We start from the raw sequence: 20932 nt of genomic DNA, 5'->3' as shown, positions 1-20932 counted from the left end.
ATTGTATTGCTAGAAGTCTTACCTTCGGAGGTTGCATAAGCATGTCCACTAGCCATTATTCGTTCTATAAAAGAAATTATCTGAGGAATATTTTCAGTCACTCTCATATATACTGTTGGGGGAAGAACCTTAAATAAAGAAGCAAAAGGAATATGCTGCTGATAAGCTACATGACAATACTAGCATGTTTAAAGGAACATTGCCAACTTAAAAACATCCCTCGGCACGCACTGCTTCCTGCAGTCCCCAATGGCCTGGGACGGCGAACCGCAGCCAGTAGGAGTCTCATCGGCCGAACCTGAGGACGTGGGAGATAAACAAACCGGACCGGACCACCAGGGTGCTTACCCTGGCGGGGCACGGTCAAAGGTTGCCAATCCCTGTGCTAGGCACTGCCCAAACACAGGCAGAATACAGTACCCATCCTGAAAAGCTTATAACTGTTCATTCATTCCCTGAGACAGTTTCTTCCTTACCAAAAGACACATGTAAACATATGGGGATCAGATGAAATATTATAAAAATTTTCAAAGGGAATTTAAAAAATGTTCACTACATACTATTTAAAGGATGATTAATCAGAAAGTATTTTCAAATTAGTCAATTAAAGTTATAACTTAAAAATCAGGTTGTCATTGTTCCTTTAACAAATAAATGTACTTTATAATAATTTCAGTTTTAAAAGATAAATATTAAATATTTGTACCTTTAATGCAGTCATGTCTTGTTTAAAGTCTTCTTCATAAACTCGGGCAAGAGCTAATGGTGATATGTTCATCTGTAGAAGAGAGGCAGATGAGTGAATCATAAATCAAAATAATACAAAATATTATAGTCTTAGTAGTCAATTAATGGCTAATTGGAAGAGTTATGGGGCCCCCTGAGGTTAAAAAAAAAAAGTAAGCACGGTTTATTAATCCAACATTCAGTTCAGAGGCTATATAAAAGATAGTTATCGCATAAAAGTGTTATTTTATTTATCTTTTTTAATTATAGGGACATTTTAATCCACAACTTCCTATAGAAAGTGACTAAAAATTAGGTCCAGAAGCCTTTTATTTTTATTCAGTAAGGGACTTCACTTCCAATGCTAAGCTTACCTCATATTCATGGTGCAAGAAAGTCATTTACAACCCTTACAGATATATGTCAGAGTTATAAAACAGAGACTTACAGACACCACACAGGATATTTTTTATCATTGAAATTTAATATGATATTTCAACTTTTCATTGCTGTTCCTCAAATATGTGAATGGAATTGGGGAAATGAACTGATAGTCAAATATTTGTGAAAGCATAGTAACACTCCAACAATATCTACAAGTTTCAAATGTAGACTCTGTGGACAGCTAGGCACAGGGATCTTTACAAAAGTGAATAAATAAGTGGGAAGCAGAAATAAAGAGTCAGTTTGCATTTGATATTACATTTGTCACAAATGCTCATCATATCCAGGGCTTGAAAAATTCACCAGAACAAAACCTTCCTTGGCAAGTGGAGGTGCTATGTCATCTAATTTTGCAAGATTTAAGTTTCTAGTCCTTACATTTTGGAAAATAATCTGCTGCATGTGAACCAACGGAAGGCTGTCTTTCTGAATTGGCAGACAGGAACAACAGAATGAAATTAACAGAACAAAATTCAATTTTATTGCTGCCATTCAGAATCAGGTGAGCAGAAACACATCAGTTTTATTCTGCAGATGCTATTCAGGAATTTTATAAGCAACTAGCGGCAGGCACTAGGGTCAAGATTTTAAAAGGTGACTTTGGATGCCTAATTTAAGACATCTTTAAAAGGCCTGATTTTCACCAGGCTAGTGCTTAGCACAAGGATCAGCAACCTTTGGCACGCAGCTCGCCAGGGTAAGCACCCTGGCGGGCCGGGCTGGTTTGTTTACCCGCCACGTCCACAGATTTGGCCCATCACGGCTCCCGCTGGCCACGGTTCGCCACTCCAGGCCAATGGGGGCTGCGGAAAGCGGTGCGGGTTGAGGGATGCGCTGGCCGCCACTTCCTGCCACCCCCATTGACCTGGAGCGGTGAACCGCGACCAGTGGGAGCCGCGATTGGCCGAACCTCCAGACCCAACAGTAAACAAACCAACCAAGCCTGCCAGGGGGCTTAACCTAGCGGGCCACATGCCAAAGGTTGCCGATCCCTGGCTTAGCACTTTTTGAACTATCTATCGGAGTAGCCAGGAGTTTGGGAGAAGAGGAAGAATAGAGGAGGATCATCTCCTGCAGCCGAGAGAAGGCTTGGTGTAAAAGGAAAGCTTCTTCCCCCTTCTAGGAATCACAAAGAAGTTGCTTCAGACACTAGAGCCTCCAAAATGAATCCCTGAACGAGGTTTAGGAGCTAGCACCCCGACAAGAATCTCAGTATTAGTAAGACTTCTCACAAGGCATTGCCCCTCAATCTCACTGAGGGTACCCTTCCTTAACTTGCTTATTGATCTTTGGCTCTCTTATAATGTATTCCGTTATCAGGACTTGAAAAACAATCGGGTTCAAAATCTAGAGGATAGAAGGAATCAACAGTAATTAACAGCATGAGAGCATAAAGAACAAATCTTTTCAGACAAAACTAATTGCTTTTTGGATTGAGAAGGAGAATGCAATTATGTCCTATATCTGGACTTTGGTAAAGCATCTGATACAGTGTCAAGAAATCTTACTTCCAAAATTAATTCCGCTTCCTTTGGATATGAACCCTACACCCGTGGACTAAAAACTGGCTGAAGGATTGAAAACAAATGGTAATGATTAATGCCCACTGAATAAGAGATAGTCGCCCTGTAGAGTGACACTCAAGGATTGGTGTTTATTAAATATCTTTTTTTTTAAAGAGCTGGAAGAATCACAGGAAATAAATGTTAAAAAGGCCTGTTAGGTTATCTAATACATCCTCCTGCTAATGCAGAAATGTCCTTATGATATATTATCCAGAAACGCATTCTTCAAATGGGGATAAAGAGCAAGCTAATTGCATCTGAAGACAATGTTCATGGGAACGTTTTCAAGATACCAAAGAAAAAAAGAAAAACACCACAAAAGGTATCTAGAGAAGTTATAAAGTTGGGATCAAAGCACCAAATTCTGGTGTGCTCAGGGTGCTGTTTGACCAAGAGCCTTTCCTGGAGCTCTAAACTAGTGAAGAAGACTAAAGGGGAAAAAGCAGACGCTAAGCAATCTAGAAGTATTGTGGTTCCCACAGTCCGTTAAACTGAGACTTGGTTCTGTAAATATCATTTAAGGCACACCAAATCATAGCTGGGATTTATTTTTAAATAACTGTATGTGATATCTATTATTTGTGCTGTTGCTACCACAACTCTTCTAAAAGACTTTCCCACCTAGTATTACGACAAACCTACAGTCCTAACCACAGGATTTGTTACTGATGGCCACTCTAACACTTCCTCTATAAATACCCATAAAATGGTGAGGAGACTTCAGTATGCCACTGTTCTACTAACTGTAAAAAACACCCCTCAAAGAAGAACATATGGGACTTGGTAAAAATAGAATAAAAGGATCAGACTTGTTTAGCATAGTTATAAAAGTTCTGACTGCTAAAACTACTTCATAGCGCAGACTTCAATCTTGACAAAAGAATGGAGCAAATGAACCAGAATTCTTTTAAACACATTAAGTCAACTTTTTCTCCAAAGAAAGCACTATGATGCTCTTATGAAATAAAAATTCTCAAGACAGACACGCACACATGTTTTAAATGTAGGTCATATGTTAAAGCACTGGCCTACAGCCATCAAGAAAAAAATATTCCTAAAGGGAAGGAGTAAGAATGAGCAAAAAATTATTTTATCAAAAGCATATCAAGACCAGTATGAGAAAACTCTCTACATTTACTGTGAATAATAGTTTAAAAAATTGATTTTTTCCTTGTAATCATTAAATGTTATTTTTGTACAAACTGTCACAATATATCTCACATCAGGAAAAGAACATGCAGTTTGCAGCTGAGATCTATTGTGACAGATTCCCTCGTGTTCCAGAAGGCAGGAGCCACCAGGTTTTAAAACCCAAAAAACTCATTTTAAATCTTTCAAAAAATAATTAGCATTCACAATTTAGCTGTATATTATTAACATTTTATGATCTGATAAGGATTTTATCGAGCAGAAAAAGAGGTAGAATGACAATTCACTAAGCTCAGTTGGTAAAATTGAATTGATTAGCATCCCACTGAGAGCAGTTTACAGTCAAAGCTTTTAATTTAGCCAACAGCCATGAGACAACAGTGAAAACTTTGGGAAAGTTATTAACTACCTTTACTCTAGCAATCTAGGACCCCACCGCTGTAAAGACTTATATGTAGGGGGGGGAGGGATAGCTCAATGGTTTGAGCATTGGCCTGCTAAACCCAGGGTTGTGAGTTCAACCTTTGAGGGGGCCATTTGGGTATTCAGTTGGGGATCGGTCCTGCGTTGAGCAGGGGGTTGGACTAAATGACCTCCTGAAGTCTCTTCCAACACTGACAGTCTATGATATCCTTCATGTTAAGCTTGTGAGTACACCCATTTGAGTTCAGGGCCTTGGAAACCATTAAGAAAGGTAGCACATATACAACTGAGAGACAGATCATGTCAGTGAATCCTTGCCTAGTTCTAGGTAATGTTCCAATAATATAAAAATGTTGTGGTGTTACTCGACCAAAATACAACAGAGCCCTCTCAGTCCATTTCATTATACAACTAGATCCTTCCAGGTAGACACTTGAGAGATGCTAAGCGCCTGCAACTTGATTTGATGGAAGCTCCGTCCTTATTTACAGAACAATAATCTTCTTTAATGACCAATTCCAAGGCTAATAGCGACAGGTTAGATCATTTCTGTAAATAGCAGCTACTATGGACAACTCTCCAAAGTTCATTGGTTAAAATTTTCCACCTACGACTGAGAGGGCTTAAGACAACTCCTCAACTCGAATGAGAGCCTCAATGACTTTCCACTTTCCCCAACAACCTTATATTGCAAAAATGGTCCTTCCAGCAGAAGACTAAGTAGGGTTGCCTTTGTAGTCAATGCTATGGCATTTGTTGTACCTACATTTCACTGAGGAACAACTTTATACACTGCCTCCTTCACAGAGCTATATATGCCAGCTCTGCCAGATTCCCAGCCTCTACTAGCCCATGAGTTGAGAGCCCAGGAAACAATTAGCCAGTGATTTTTAAAAACAGTAACAAAATCAAGGTTGTTGTCCAAAACTACTCAGTACATTAAACACTATAAGCTTTTGTCAAAGTAAACATCATATATTTACCTCATTGGCTCTTTTAATTATTTTGTCATCTATGTCTGTAATCCCCATCACCATGACTACTTGGTTGCCAAAAACTTTAGTTATTATTCTTCGAATAATATCAAATCTAACATAGGAACTGAAAAAGAAAAAGAAAGGCTTTTAAATGTGTATTATTGGTAATAAATCTAAATAAAATTAATAAACAGCAAAAATCACTCATACAGAAGCTCTGAATGGCCTAATAATGAAAGTGAAATAGAGAGAGAACAATGATAGTCTTTAGAGAGAGAGAAAATATACACAAAATGCTACTCCAGAACTAGTTACATTCTGTAAAGAAGTTATGCAAATCTCAGTTGAACTGGTCTACCCTCTTCTGGCACTAGTGACACATTACATCAAATTTTCTGAAGTGTTTCTTTTCTTTTCTTCATCTCTTTAAAACAATATACTGAAGTGAGATTAGGTTAACCTAAAGGCTTACCACTAAAATGAACATCACACTCACAATACTCCATATTCAGTTTCTAAAACCACTAATACCTCATTCACATTCTGAAACACTCCTTTTTTCATGTACTACAACACAGAATTAAAAAAAAAGAAATCAATACAAATGTGTTCCAAATAAAGTTGTATGGGATCAGCTAAATAAGTACTGACCTCAGTTACACCAATGTAGTACACAAATAGTTTTATTTATATAACAACACAGGTCTTTTTGGATACCAGGCAACAGTTTTTACAAATGTTTGAGAAGGAACCATTTTAAATTATTCACGAACTTCAGGACAAATATATTGTTTTAACAAAATTCATGAGGGGAGGGATAGCTCAGTGGTTTGAGCATTGGCCTGCTAAACCCATGGTTGTGAGTTCAATTCATTTAGGGATCTGGGCAAAAATCTGTCTGAGGATTTGTCCTGTTTTAAGCAGGAAGTTAGACTAGATGATCTTCTGAGATCTCTTCCAACACTGATATGCTATGAAGCCATTTGCTACTGTAAGAATCTCAGGTCAGACTTCCAAAGAAATGTCTTTGGACTCAGTAAAGGGCAGCTATTTCAGAAAGGCTAAGCAACAACAGCAGCAGCATCTCAGGAAAGGGCGCAGACCTGCAAGGTGATGACCACCTACAGCTCCCATTGACTTCAAAGGCAGTTGTGGGCATTCAGTACCTCACAGGACTGGGTCCAGAAGGAAATTCACAAATCTACATTTTCCATTCCATCCAGCATGCTGAACAAACTGGAGACTGTGTTTACTGTGTCTGCAAAAACAAACAAAGCTCAATTAACTCTGCAGATGTATTTGCACCTTTCACTTAGCTGCCTGGAGGTGATGGTGATAACATGTCTTCCCAAAAATTCTCCGCCCCACATCATACATCACAAATGTCATCTTTGAACTACACGTGGAGAAAAGCATTGTTACTTGCTTGAATTATGTCATACTAAAACATGTCTTTGAAAAGGTAGCATATACAACTAAGAAACAGATCACGTTAATGAATCCCTGGCTAATTCTAAGTAAGATTCTAATAATATAAAAATGTTGTGGTATTAGTCCACCAAAATACGCCAGAGCCCTCTCAGTCCATTTCACTATCAATAAAAGAATCACCATCAATGTCAAAACGCTTAAAATTAAATCCACCAGCTCTGTGGTTTTCTTTGCTAGTACACGTATGAACATTGCCCTGTTCCCTGCTATACACCTCTACTCTGTTTTTAGAAGAAACATGCAGAAACCTTGGCATTTCAAGGAGCAGGATTCTTTTATTCTTCAATAGCAACATGCTGACTAGAAGAAAGCAGAGTCAAGGGGTGGCACAGAAAAGAACCAAGCTCTTGGCATTATTATTGCTAGGAATCACTCAGATGAGAAGCTGGATCCTAACCAAGTTGAAACCCTCATGTCAGCAAACTGAAAAAATTTCTGAAGTCAGTGTTTAAAATCAAGGTTACATTTTGATCCATTAACAGCTATTCTCTTAAATGGGGGCACATGCTCTGTACAAATGTGCACAGGACCCTGGTTCTGACACCTGGGGGCCGCTGCACAGCAAATAAAAGGGTCGTTTGTTTGTAGGGGGCAGGGGAAATGTAACGTCATTCTTTTCAAAACCCCCCTGCAGATGATAATCTCATTTCCATTGTTAATTCACTTCTGTATGTGTGCCATTACTTCTTTCATTACTTGTGTCTGTCGTGGTTTAAAAAGAGGAAAAAATAGAAGCTTGTTTGAAGAATTCAAGTAATAAAATGGCATCCTTACTCTTTAAAAAAATAATTTTGATTTTTAAAAGAGTTAAAATATAACTTTAGGGACCACAAACGCTTTAAACAGAGCCATAGTGACAGCAGCATCTCTCTTCATGCTACTACGAGCGGTGGGTCTCACTCGTACATTATCGGCCTGGATGCCTTCCCATGTTTTCTAATCAACTGCCTTCCACATGAACATCCTTCAGCAGCAGATGACTGACCAGCAGCTGCAGAAGCAGGGGTCTAGAGCAGAAGCAATCTACAAGCACAGCCAACTACAGAGGGAAATTAAGAGAATCCTGCCATCTTAGTCAAATTAATGCTTAAGTTATACCTAACTAAGCAAGGCAATTGGGCAATGTGAAGGCATAAGAACCAGTGCAAAGTTATGCACATTGGAAACAGGTGTGAGAGTGGTAGCCGTGTTAGTCTGTATCAGCAAAAAGAACGAGGAGTACTTGTAGCATCTTAGAGACTAACAAATTAATGTGAGCATAAGCTTTTGTGGGCCAAAACTCACTTCATCAGATGCACACAGTGGAAAATACTGTAGGTATATTATATACACACACACACACGCATACATACACACACACAGAGAAAACATGAAAAAATGGGTGTTGCTATACCAACTCTAACGAGACTAATCAATTAAGGATGGCTATTATCAGAAGGAGGAAAAAAAACCTCTTTAGTGATAATCAGGACTGCCCATTTCAAACCGTTGACAAGAAGGTGTGAGTAACAGTAGGGGAAAAATTAACATGGGAAATTAGTTTTTAATTTGTGTAATGAGTCATCCACTCCCAGTCTTTATTCAAGCCTAATTTAATGGTGTCCAGTTTGCAAATTATTTCCAGTTCTGCAGTTTCTCCTTGGAGTCTGTTTTTGACATTTGAAATGTTTTGACTGTTTGAAATGGGCCATCCTGATTATCACTACAGAAGTTTTTTTTTCCCTCCTGCTTATAATAGCTGACCTTAATCGATTAGTCTCATTAGAGTTGGTATGACAACACCCATTTTTTCATGTTCTCTGTATGTGTGTATATATATATATTTTCTGACTGTATTTTACACTGCATGCACCTGATGAAGTGGGTTTCAGCCCATGAAAGCTTATGCTCAGATAAAATTGTTAGTCTCTAAGATGCCACAAGTACTCCTCATACATTGGAAAGAATCATTTGAATTACTCATACATGTTAGTGAATTTTAAATTAGCCCATAACAGCTCAGAAAAAGCTGTCAGTGACATTGTGACCAGTTCAATGACAGCCTCTGCACAGCTGAAGTCAACAAACAATATATGAAAAAGCAAAAGGAATGGGGTAGAGATTGTAATGCAGCTATGTAATGTAATCAATAGTGCACCCATACTTTGAATGCTGTGTTCGGTTCTAGCTACCCTATATAACAAAAAAAAATGAGAAAGAGGTAGATTTCAAAGATGGGAGATTAAGATGATTAGAGGCATGGTGAAACTTTCATTTTTTACTTATATGGAAGACTGGAGCTGTTTAGTTCAGAGAGGGGACAAAAAGAGGTACATGAAAAAATAAATAATATAGAGAAGGTAAATCAGGAACTCCCACATACCCCTTCTTGCAAAGGGCAGCAGAGAGAAGAGGACAAAAAGGATAGATGGATACATTAGACAGATAATCAGAAAAAAGAGACCAAAACAAGGTGAAATTCCCTGAGTTGTAAAGGGTCTGTTCAACTTTAGACCTGTCCAGGGAGGGAGGGTGGAGAGATGAATGGGCAGACATGCAGAACTGCCTCCTCACCATCTCTGAATAAGTGGTGGTGGAAAAGAGAAGGGCCATATACAGGAAGTATATAAGAGGAAGTACATATACAGATCCAGAGGCTCCCAAACCCCTAACTGGGGATACATTATGTTGGTTCCTGCTATTCTAGCCCACAGAATTAATGCATTAGTTGTGTAGTAAATTGGTAAATTAGTTGTGCATTGTTTTAACAAAGTCCATGAATATTAAACATTCTGCCCCACATTTAATTTCCAGGATAATGTCTGACTATTTAGGGTTTGCACTAGAAAAGTGACATGTGCAGAAAAAGATAATAGGGGTAAGAAGGAACTGGGATAATAGTAAGAAAAGAAACAGTAGCAATTTCTACCTTGAGATCCAATATAATTCACTATGCGAAAGTTATATGGGATATCAAGTTAGGAATGAGCTACTATAGTGTATGTTTTGGGATTCCACTGAACTAAAAGAATGTACTCACCCATGCTAAAGTACCTTAGAAGCTAGCACACAAGAGCTACATTAAAATAAAACTTTCTGGAAAATTATGGGTTTCCTCCTCCCAGGCCATTACTAAATACTGCCTTTTGCTATTTGCATTCAGTTGACATTTACCTCCCTACTCTCAAAACCTAGAGCATGGGTTTCCAACCAGTGGGTCCCAAACAGGTTTCAGGGGTGTGCAGTGATACTCCTATTTGTTACAATTAGATGGGAGAAGGGTTCTAAAACTTTATGTTGTAATGTGGGATTAACATGAAAGAGGTGGAGAGCCACTCCTCGCCCCCCCCCCCCAGGGTGACCAGCTGTCCTGATTTTATAAGGACAGTCCCGATTTTGGGGTCTTTTTCTTATACAGGCTCCTATTAACCCCCACCCCTGTCTCGGTTTTTCACATTTGCTGTCTGGTCACCCTAACTACCCCAGAGAAAAAAAACCACTTGAAGAAGAGCCTAGAATGAGGTACTGGTGGAGTAAAGAAGTTTATTGATATAGCAAGGTTAATAATTTTCTTGAACAATGACATTTTAAGCTATTCTTCCAAAATGAACAGTGTCAATGATTTATATTCTGATAACCCTCTTCCCCACCAATTTGTAGCACTAAAAATAGGGGTTATTTGGAAGTTAAAAAATAATCATATTGCATATTAGGTATTAATTAAAAATAATTCATGTATGGTTTCCTGATTTTCTGACCTTTATTAGCCATCCAGATTATTAAAGCTCTGTCAGAAAGTTACAGAAAGGATGGGAAACTACAGCAATAAACACACAAAAATGCAGCAACACATAAGTATTGGGAGTGCAAAAAGGAGAGGTTGCCAGTTCTATGTCTGGACACTTAGTATTCCAAAACCTGCATTTCTGCATGAGATACATAGAAATCAATATTATAATTCTCCTCTCAAGTTCCTGCCACAGCTAAACATTGAGGGAAATGGAACACAACGGGTTAAAAGAAAGAACACAGTCAAAGTCAGTGAGGCAGCATAAGCGAAGAAGAAATATTTACAATATTAAGTGGCATTTGACATTCATACCACTAACCATGACCTGAAAGACACGTTTCCTCCGAGATGGAGTAAGATGCAATACACTCTATGTTAAGCAGCGGTGCTGGCACAACTTTTATAATGGAGGTACGGAAGGCAGAAACCATGTATATGGGTTGTTACTACTACTTCAAGCCTGGGGGTGCAAGAGCACCCCTAGTTCCAGCACTTATGATTTTAAGTATCATAGGCATGAACCATAAGAGCTGCTGAGCACTTGCAACTTCCATTATCTTCAGTGGGAGTTGCAGATATTCAGCACACCCAGTTCTTAGCAGAGCTAGTAGCATTCTTTCTTTAACACGGTTAACGTATTTTTCAAAGTTATTTCTGCCATACTAGCACATCATATTATTGTTTGTATTGATCTCTTGGGAAGCCTGAAAGTGATGTGTTCACTCTCTCAGAGAAAAACCCTAAATTGAATGTAACCATATAATAAACTACCCTCTCGCCACCAGTGGAGGTAACTCCACTCCAAAATTGAAACAAGCTGTCTAGAAAATTTAAGATCATATCCACAGTTCCTGTCCAAGCTATACATATTCTTCTCCTGCTCCTGCAGTACAGATGAAAGCTAAACTTCCAAATCAGCAAGAGTTTTGTCTACTGTTCAATTGCAGGACTAGCAACCCGAGGCCCTTAGAGTCTCTCTGGCTCACACTAGCAGTTATCACATGCCTTAAATCTATTTTTTTTTTTTTAAGATGAAATACTTCCTTTACAATTGACCCCATACTCCGGTCCTACACACACACAAACTGGTTTATTACTATAAAGCTGTTAAGTGAATTTTGAAGTGTTGGCAGGTTTGTGTGCTTTGGTTTTATAAAAACAAAAGGCACTGAATTTTTTATAGGGAGGAAAAAATAAGTCACACAGGCTTTTCAAACAGTTTAAAGAAAAAAAAAAGAATTTTTGAGCCTACCAACCTTAAAAATGTCCCTTTAAAAGGCTAACAGCCCCATACTGTTTTTTCTAAGTGCTGACACAGTAACCAAGCCAAATGAAAGGAAGAAATCATTCTTGCAGCCTATGTTCGTATGTAATGTGATCAAAAGAGCTGCTTATAGAAATCTAACGGTCTTTAACTTGTCTGCACACAGGCGTTTAGTAAACATGTACTTCAAGCAGTTTATTCTTAAGGATTTAAAGTTAATATTTCATAAACAATTGGCACAATTATTCATTTTTTTAGTCCAAATTTAATGCGTCATATCTGCTGCTCTTCTTCCAAAATGTTTAAGACAGATTGATATGGAACTGTCTAGCAAATTAAAGTTCATGTATTATGTATAATAGTCACATTATGCAGGTATGATCCAAAATTGTATAAATGAAAATATATACAAAAAAAATGTTTTCCCCTCCATAGGAACAAACTGCTGAACTGATCAGAACTTGAAAAGCCCGGATGTATTGACTAACTAGTATATGTCTGACTTAGTGCTAAAACAGACAACAGAACTTCTCCTTCTGTTTCTCTGTACAGTAAATGCTACCAATGGCAGCTGTACGCCCGGCTCCACTCTGGAAAAGAGCATATAACATAAAAGTATAGAGCTGGAAGTCATCCAGTCCAACCACCTGCACCAAGGGAGGACCAAGTAAATCTAGACATGCCTGACACAGGTGCTTGTCCAATTTCTTCTTAGAAACCTCCAGTGATGGGGATTCCACAACCTCCCTTGGAAGACTATTCCAGAGCTTAATTATGCTTACAGTTACAAAGATTTTCCTAATATCTAACTTGAATCTCCCTTACCGCAGATGAAGTCGATTATTTCTTGCCCTGCCTTCAGTGGGCAACAACAGATCACCATCCTCTTTATAACATATTTGAAGATTTATCAAGTCCCTCCTCATTTTTCTTTTCTCGTGATGAAACAGGCCCATTTTTTTTAACCTTTTCTCCTAGGTCAAGTTTTCTAGACCTTTTATCATTTTTGTTGATCTTTTCTAGAGTCTTTCCAGTTTGCCCACAACTTTCCTAAGTGTGGCGCCCAGAACTGGACACAGTACTCCAGCTGAGACCTCACCAGTGCCAAGCAGAAAAGGTCAGTTACCTCCTGTGTCTTACATATGACTCGCCTGTTAATGCACCACAGAATATAAGTCTTTTTCATACCTGCATCATATTGTTGATTCATGTTCAATTTCTGATCTTCTATAACCCCCCGACCCTTTTCAACAGTACAACCACCTGGCCAGCTATTCCTCATTTTGTACTCGTACATGTGATTTTTTAATTCCTAAGGCCTTGTCTATACTAGAAAATTAAATTGGCTTAACTACTGGTCACTCAGTGGTGTGGAAAATCCACACCGCTGACCAGCACAATTAAGATGATCTAACTCAGCACATAGACAGCGCTAGGTCAATGGAAGAATTCTTTCCTTGACCTAGCTACCGCCTCTCGGGGAGGTGGATTAGCTACGCTGCCAGGAGAACACCTCCCGTCGGTGTAGGGAGTGTCTACACATAAGTGTTGCTGCTGTGCCACTGTAGCATTTTAAGTATAGACATACCCTTACCGTAGTACTTTGCAGTTGTCCTTGCTGAATTTCATCTTGTTGATTTCAGACCAATACTCTAATTTCTCAATATCATGTTGAATTCTAACCCTGTAGCATGTAATCAGTAATGTGCAGAAGTCCAACTCCCAGAGGAAGAATTTAGCAAATGAACAGGATGGGGCAGTTGCCAAGCAGCTCCTCTGAAACAAAACGAGCCGTTTGTTTCACTGTTGAATAGACTTCACCAGGAAACAATTGCATGATGCTAGCTTTCATTTTCTGCCTCTGGTAAGAGGTACCATCTTTCTTAGGTGAAGAAAAGCAGCTTGTCCTTTGGATAGCAATTACATTTCATTCATCTACCTCAGGATGTTGGTTGTCCTGGACTGCTGGACACTAGAGGTTTGTCTACACTGCAATTAAAAACCTGTGACAGGCCCATGTCAGCCAACTTGGGCTCACGGGGCTCAGGCATAGGGCTCTTTAACTGCAGTGTAGACATTTGGACTCTGACTGGTGCCCGGTTCTGGGACCCTGTGCTCCAGCCCGAACCTGAACATCTATTTCACAATTAACCCCATAGCCCGAGCACTGGAGCCTGAGTCAGTGTTTAACTACTGCACTGACATACCTTAGGTTCCTTCTAGTCCTACCCTGTAGTCAGTCACCTGACATCATAAAACATTAATGTGGAGTCTTCCTCCTAGAATTTAAAAACAACTCACCAAGCATGCCCAAGGTGTGCATGATCATACACTGTTGGCCCACAGCTATACCTGTGAACAAAGTGAAGATCCAGTGAAGAACAAATCATAAAACAGTCAAAGACTGTTTGACATATTACCTGCTGCTATGGACAACTAAAAATAGATACATTAACCAAACTGAATATCACAGTAAGGTGATCAGCTGTGCAGGATAGATCCCTTTGCAATCAGTTTAAAAACAGGGGAACACTGACAGGCCCTCCCCGATCACACCAGCAGCATTATTTTTAGAGGGCTGCAGAGTATAACCTTTTATATTTTGTATTGGGCTGCCCAATGATTAATGCTATTTAAACCGCTACCAGGTCGCCACTCCTGCATTGGCCAGTATTAAGGGTTCTTTGCTTCTGCTCAGGCTGTTGTAGGTCTGGATCCCAGTATCCCGGCCTGTGGGTTTGATCCACTTCCTCCCGAAGCCAGAGCAACACCTCGGCGGGGAGGCCCGACTCCGCACCAGCCCGGCCTCCGCACCAGCTCCTCGGCCGGCTGCCCCGGGGAGCTCTCCCCGGCTCGCGGAGCGCAGGCAGCGGGAGGCAGCGGCCACCCCGGGAGCCAGCCGCGCTTGCAGCATGCTCGTCCCGCGCCGCGCAACCACCCCCGGGGCGGCGAGAGCTCCGCGCGGGGCTCGCCAGGCTGCAGGCTCCGGCTGAGCGGGGAGAGCGGCGCCCGCTCCACGTGGGCTGGGGCGTCTCGGCTGGAGGCGGAGCTGCGGCCGCGGCACAACCCGCGCCGGGTGTAGCTACAGCAGCCGGAGCGCCTGTGCCGGGCACAGGGAGGGAGCGGTGTAGCTACAGCCCGAGCGGCAGGAAGGGGAGGGGTCTGGGGCTCTGTCCCAGCGCCGGCCCCGCCCCGCGTGGTCTCGGGGAGAGCAGCGCGGGGTACCGAGCCGGGCCGCCTGGGGCTCTGCTCCTGATGCTGCAGCGGCGCCTGGTTCGCTCTCCTCCAGCTGGGCTCGCAGGGGAAACTTCCAGCGCCTGAGCAGCGGCCATGCCCGCCTGGACATAGGAAGGGTGGGGGGGTAGACTTGCTCTTGCGGTAAAAAACGTCGCTGCCTGCAGTTTCGCCTGTAATCTGCTCAGCTACTTGAAGTTAAGCTCGTGCCTAAAAGTTCGCAGGGTGAGAGCCTAATTTATATCTAACAAAGGAAGTGGATCTGAGTGTGTGCGCCCCCCTACCCCCATCATAGTAGCTCATAATCTATAATATATTTAGACTTGCAGTACCCTTGTGAGGCAGCCCCACACCATTGTATGGTTGGGGAAACTGAGGCACGGAGTGATTTTATTTTTTTTAAGTAATTTGTTCAAGGTCACACAAGGGCTGAAAAATAAACTTGGGTCTCCCAGCTCCCCAGGTAGCACCCCAAACACTGAACTATCCTTCCTCTTAGATTTGGAGAAGCTTTTATTAAGATTAATAAACCAATTTCAAACAATTTGAATAAAATACATAAATGCTAAGTATTAGTACAATAGCTTTATTTTTGTCAAATTTTCAGGACAGACAGGTAAACTTTACAAAGGTCTTGTATACATGAGAAAGTTGTCTGAGTTGAACCTAAATTGTCTTTTAAATCAATTTACTTAAACTGTTGCAAACCCTTGTGTGAACACTCAATTTGAATTAGAAGTGATTTATTTCAGTTTATCTTAATCTTGTTCATAATCTACTTAAACTGTTTATTTCAGTTTAGTTTAAACTGAAATAAGTGTCCGTTAGGGTTGCTAGGCTCCAGTTTCTGACCGGAACACCCAGTCGAAAAGAGGCCCCGGCTCAGGACTAAGGCAGGCTCCCTGCCTTCCCTAGCTCCATGTGGCTCCCAGAAACGGCCACCAGGTCCTTGCAGCCCCTAGGCAAAGGGGTGGCCAGGGAGGCTCTGCAGCTCCCATTGGCTGGGAACTGCAACCAATGGGAGCTGTGGGGGCAGCACCTGCAGGCACAAGGGCAGTGCATGGAGCCTCCCTGGCTACCCAGGCACCTAGGGGCTGCAGGGACTTAGCAGCCCCACCCTGGGAGCCACAGTAAACACCACGAGACCCCGCACCAAACTCCCTCCACCCCACCCCACCCCCCTTCCCCAGTCCTCTTCAGCAGTGTGCAGGAGGTGTTCAGGGTGGGGGAGGAACAGCGGCAAGAAGGGGTGGAGTTGTGGCTCCCACTGGATGCGGTTTGCTGTCCCAGGCCAATGTGGGCGGCGGGAAGCAGCAGCTGACACATCCCTTGGCCTTGACCTGTACTGCTTCCTGCAGCCCCCATTGGCCTGGAGTGGAGAACCGCAGCCAATGGGAGCCACGATTGGTTGAACCTGTGGATGCAGAAGGTAAACAAACTGACCCAGTAGTGCTTACCCTTGTTAGCCGCGTGCAAAACGTTGCCAATCCCTGCCCTAGGATGTGCTTCAGAATTGAAGTGATTTTTTTTTCAATTCACTGAAAATTCAAATAATAATAATAATCAGATTTAGTTTGACGAGGCCTGATTTTTTTTTCTTCTATTTTTTTGGGACTGCCATTAAACCAACAAAAAAAAAAAAATCAGTTTTTCACCCAGCTCTAGTTGGAAATAAATGACCACAACCTTCCATTTTGACTGGACATTATAGAAAGTCTCTCTGTGGTATGCTGCCTCATGGAGGGCCTGAAGTGAACCTATACATTCCCCTCAAAGCTATAAAGGATAGGTCTAGATAAATCTTCTGGGATTTATGATTATTTCATTCATTGCCTTTGTGTGATAATAGAAATCTCTCTTCATCAAAACTATCTATGTCTGAGTCTCATTCTGATTTACAGAGTAAGATGTAAGGGCCCTGGCATTCTTCCAGCAGTTATTTTTTTCCCTAACATGTCATTTTCCACAATATTTAGATCTAACAATTTCAGATTTTTGATTGAGGAAGAAACCTCACTAATGCATGGTTCACTGTTTTGAGTCTTGCTGGGATGAATCTGTGTGAACATAATGCTTTCTATATTTTTGTGAAGCTTCACAGGCCAATTACTTTAGTTTCCATTGTGAACATTTTTTATTGTCTGATCTCTTTTATTCCTATATAATTCCATGCACATCCTGATAGAAGAGTTGTCAGTAACTCTGTGATCTTTGTTCTGTACAGTGCAAATCACTGTGGCAAAGTTCAAATGATTAATAAATAAGAGTTAATGGCATGTTTTTTAACTCATTTTCTAGTTTGGCTGACATGGTTAAAATTGCTGACTGATCAGAAGAATGCATTTAGAACTCCTTTTTTTATTTTTTTTCTTCAGATGGTTTCAGAGCACATCAAACCTGTGCTCTGCTCACTACACTGGCTTCCCAAATAATTTCAAATCATATTCCAGCTATCAGTCCTTACCTTTGAAGTATTCCATGGCTGGGGCCCAAGATATCGAAAAGACCACCTAAACTCCCAGATGAAGACTATAGTTGACAGCTTTGATCCTCTGGCACAATGGAACTCTCTACAATAAGGGTAAAGCTTGTCTGTGTGGGAGACCTTTCTCAGGGCTGGTCTGAGATTGTGGCATGAACTCCTTGAGGAACTAAAGGCCATCACAAACCTCACTACTTTCTTCTTCAGGCATAAGGTGCTCTTCTTTGACTTTGCCTTCTTTATCATACACACAAATAGAAATAGGTATTATTATTATTAAAAATAAAAAGTCCTCCTAAAACAAGTCACTCCACTGCATATGCTTCTCGCCAAAGGGAGAGGATGAGAGAACAAACACATGGCAGATGTTAGTCATGTTATTTAATGCACAACTGAAAGGCTCTGAAATAGTATGGTGATGAGCCTGGTCTAAGACAGGGTAAGCAACCTATGACACATGTGCCAAAGGCAGCACGCGAGCTGATTTTCAGCGCCACTCACGCTGCCTGGGTCCTGGCCACTGGTCCAGGGGACTCTGCATTTTAATTTAATTTTAAATGAAGCTTCTTAAACATTTTAAAAACTTTATTTACTTTACATACAGCAATATCCCCATGTTGACTAGGTGCGTGTCACCTCAGGAAGAGATGCCGAGATAAAATTTCTAGATGCTATTAAAGACTGCTTTTTGGAGCAGCTAATCCTGGAATCCACAAGGGGAGAGGCAATTCTTGATTTAGTCCTAAGTGTAGCACAATATTTCGCCCAAGAGGTGAATACAATTGAACCACTTAGTAATAGTGAGCATAATGCAATTAAATGTAACATTCTTGTAGGGGGGGAAATATGAAAGATACCCATCACAGTAGCATTTAATTTCAGAAAGGGGAACTACACAAAAATGAGGAAGCTAGTTAAATGGAAATTAAAAGGAACAATCACAAGAATGAAATGCCTGTAAACTGTGCGGAAACTATTTAAAAACACCATAACAGAGTCTCAAATTAAGGCCTAGAAAATTAGGTAAGCATAACTACATTGCTCAGTCTGAAAAATCCACACCACTGAGTGGCATTGTTAAGCAAACCTAAATCCCCATGTAGACAGTGCTAGGTCAACAGAAGAATTCTTCTATCTACCTAACTACCACCTCTCAGGTAGGCAATAGCATTTTAAGTGCAGACATACCCTAAATATATACCAAATTAATAAAAACAGTAAGAGAACCAAAAAATCCCAACATGGCTAAACAACAAAGCAGGGCCGGATTAACTTTTTGTGGGCCTGGCACCAAACATTTGTGGCTCCCCCTGGGAAATGAAGGGGCCAGGGGCAAGAGCACAGCGGGCGGGGTGGATTTGATTTAAATCACTAGTCAGGAAGACTCGATTTAATCATGTTTTTCTACGTAAAAGTGCATTTCTACGTAAAAGTGCATTCTTCTTGGTTGTTATAGCCTCAATACATATTCTTCATTTTTAGAAGGTACACACGATACATTTTTAAAGAGTGATTTATTCTGAAAACTTTTCAGATTAGTTTTATAGCTATATCAGAAAATGAATGATTGTTTGGTTATCTCATTTATCAAAGGTAATTGAAGCAGATATTTATGAAGTCCTTGGGAGGTGAACTATCTGCAATTCAACAGAGGCTAATCGTTAATATTTGAAGGATTTTCTTGCCAGGCTGTATTAGAAGGAGAACATCACCAGACAGACATTAAAATTGTTTTATTTAATTAAAACAACAACGTTAAGTATTCTGGATTTTTTTCTTCCACGGCAAACAGTATTTTAACAAAAAAGCATAAGTCCCTCGCTTCTCATATTTATTTCCAAACTTCTATTCTTGTCCAGATCTATTCCAACCCCAACAATCTTCTATTCACTGAAGTTTTTGCAACTTTTAACTTTTAAAGAGGGTTAACGGATTGACTCTGTGTACACAAATTTGCAGAGGGACAATAGAGTTGAGGTGTGTTATTTCTCACCTCTGTATATTATTTATTTGTTTGTTTGTTTGTTTGTTTGTTTAAAAACATTTTTGCCATTAACAAGCATGTTACCTCTGGAGACACAAATCCACAGTTTGAGAACTGCAAAACTAAGCATCTCTGATGATATCTTCTAGACTGAGCACTGAGTCCCATTGGGTAGATAGAAAGATTAACCTAAATAATCTATACAGAAGCCCCTGGAACTCCATAAAATTGGGTCCCTAACATGAACTATTAGAACTCATTTACAAACCTTTTCTTAAACGTTACATGAATATATTGTCTCATAGTATAGCATTAGAATTTATAATCCCTATTCCATGATGAGATATAATGTATCTTAATTAAAACTATATTTAGATAGATTTTTTCCTCAAAAATCCAATTTAAATTTAAAAAATCCGATTTTTTGATTTTTTTTTTTTAAAAATTGATTTTTATCAACCCGGACAGCGGGACATGGTGGGGGGGAAGGATTGTTCCCTAGCTGGAGTGAAGCAGGGGCCAGGGGCAAGAGCACAGTGGGGCATGAGGAGCGGGAAGGATTGGTCCCCAGCTGGAGTGAGGCTGGGGCCAAGGGTGAGATGGACACAGTGGGGCATGTGGAGTAGATTGGGGTGACTGGAGCAAGGCAGGGGCCGGGGACAAAAGCACAGTGGGGTACGAGCTATGGTTGGTCCCTGGAGCAAGGGAAGGGCCAGGGGTAAACTGGAAGCACTGCAGGGCTGGGGAGGGGGTAAACAGGATCCCCCCCTTCCCCTGCCCACATAGAGTGGGTACGTACCTTCTCACTGGTTCTAGCCCATTCTCTTTGTCTCTCTCTCCTCTGAGCTGAGGGTGAAGGTGCACTGAGCACAGGGCTGGGGGTGCAAGGTCTGGGAGGGAGTTAGGGTACAGGAGCAGGTTGGGGTGCAGCGTCTGGCCAGGAGTTAGGGTGAGGGAGGGGGCTCAGGGTTGGGGCAATAGGCTGGGGTGTGGAGCCCTTACCTGGGGCAGCTCCCATTTGGTGTGACGGGTGCAGGTGGGAATGGGGGGGTGCAGGAGTCAGGGCATGGGGGGGCTGGATATTGTGGGGGGTGCAGAAGTCAGGGCTGGGGGCTGAGTGTGTGTGAGGGGGGTGCAGGAGTCAAGGTATGAGGTGTGGGGTGCTGGGTATGTGTGGGGGTGCAGGAGTCAGGGCTGGGGTCATGTAGGTGTGGGGGGGGTGCAGGAGTCAGGGCAGAGGGCTGGGGGTGTGGGCTGGAGTCATGGGAGTGCTCCAAGCCCCCTGCCTAAGTGGCTCATGGCAGGGGGCTGGAGGGGCTATGCCCTGATTCCACCCCGTTCCCCAAGGCCCCGCCCCCACCTCTTCACCTCCTCCCCCAAGCGGCGAGCGCACTGCGGCTCCATTCCTCCCCCTCCCTCACGCA

At 41.4% G+C, this 20932-nt stretch overlaps 1 protein-coding gene across 2 annotated transcripts in view; it reads right to left on the bottom strand.

Annotated features, from left to right (window-relative positions):
• CARS2 (cysteinyl-tRNA synthetase 2, mitochondrial) overlaps positions 1–14774 on the bottom strand; it is a 59477-nt gene extending 44703 nt beyond the window's left edge. Inside the window, exons 1-5 of one of the 2 annotated variants that reach the window (XM_050948923.1) lie at positions 14454–14774; positions 14110–14160; positions 5291–5408; positions 707–778; positions 23–128 (exon numbers count right to left, since the gene is read on the bottom strand). In XM_050948923.1, coding sequence (XP_050804880.1) covers positions 23–128; positions 707–778; positions 5291–5408; positions 14110–14160; positions 14454–14722 — 616 coding nt within the window. In that variant the 5' untranslated portion in view covers positions 14723–14774. Of the gene's footprint in view, positions 1–22; positions 129–706; positions 779–5290; positions 5409–14109; positions 14161–14453 lie in introns of those variants that run through there. The other variant, XM_050948932.1, reaches the window with a different exon arrangement.
• Positions 14775–20932: the final 6158 nt, after the last annotated feature.

This window comes from Gopherus flavomarginatus, chromosome 1 (assembly GCF_025201925.1).
Source record: "Gopherus flavomarginatus isolate rGopFla2 chromosome 1, rGopFla2.mat.asm, whole genome shotgun sequence".
NCBI classification, from domain to species: domain Eukaryota; kingdom Metazoa; phylum Chordata; order Testudines; family Testudinidae; genus Gopherus; species Gopherus flavomarginatus.
The sequence above is the reverse complement of the archived record's forward strand: the minus strand, read 5'-3'. Positions and strand labels throughout refer to the sequence as shown.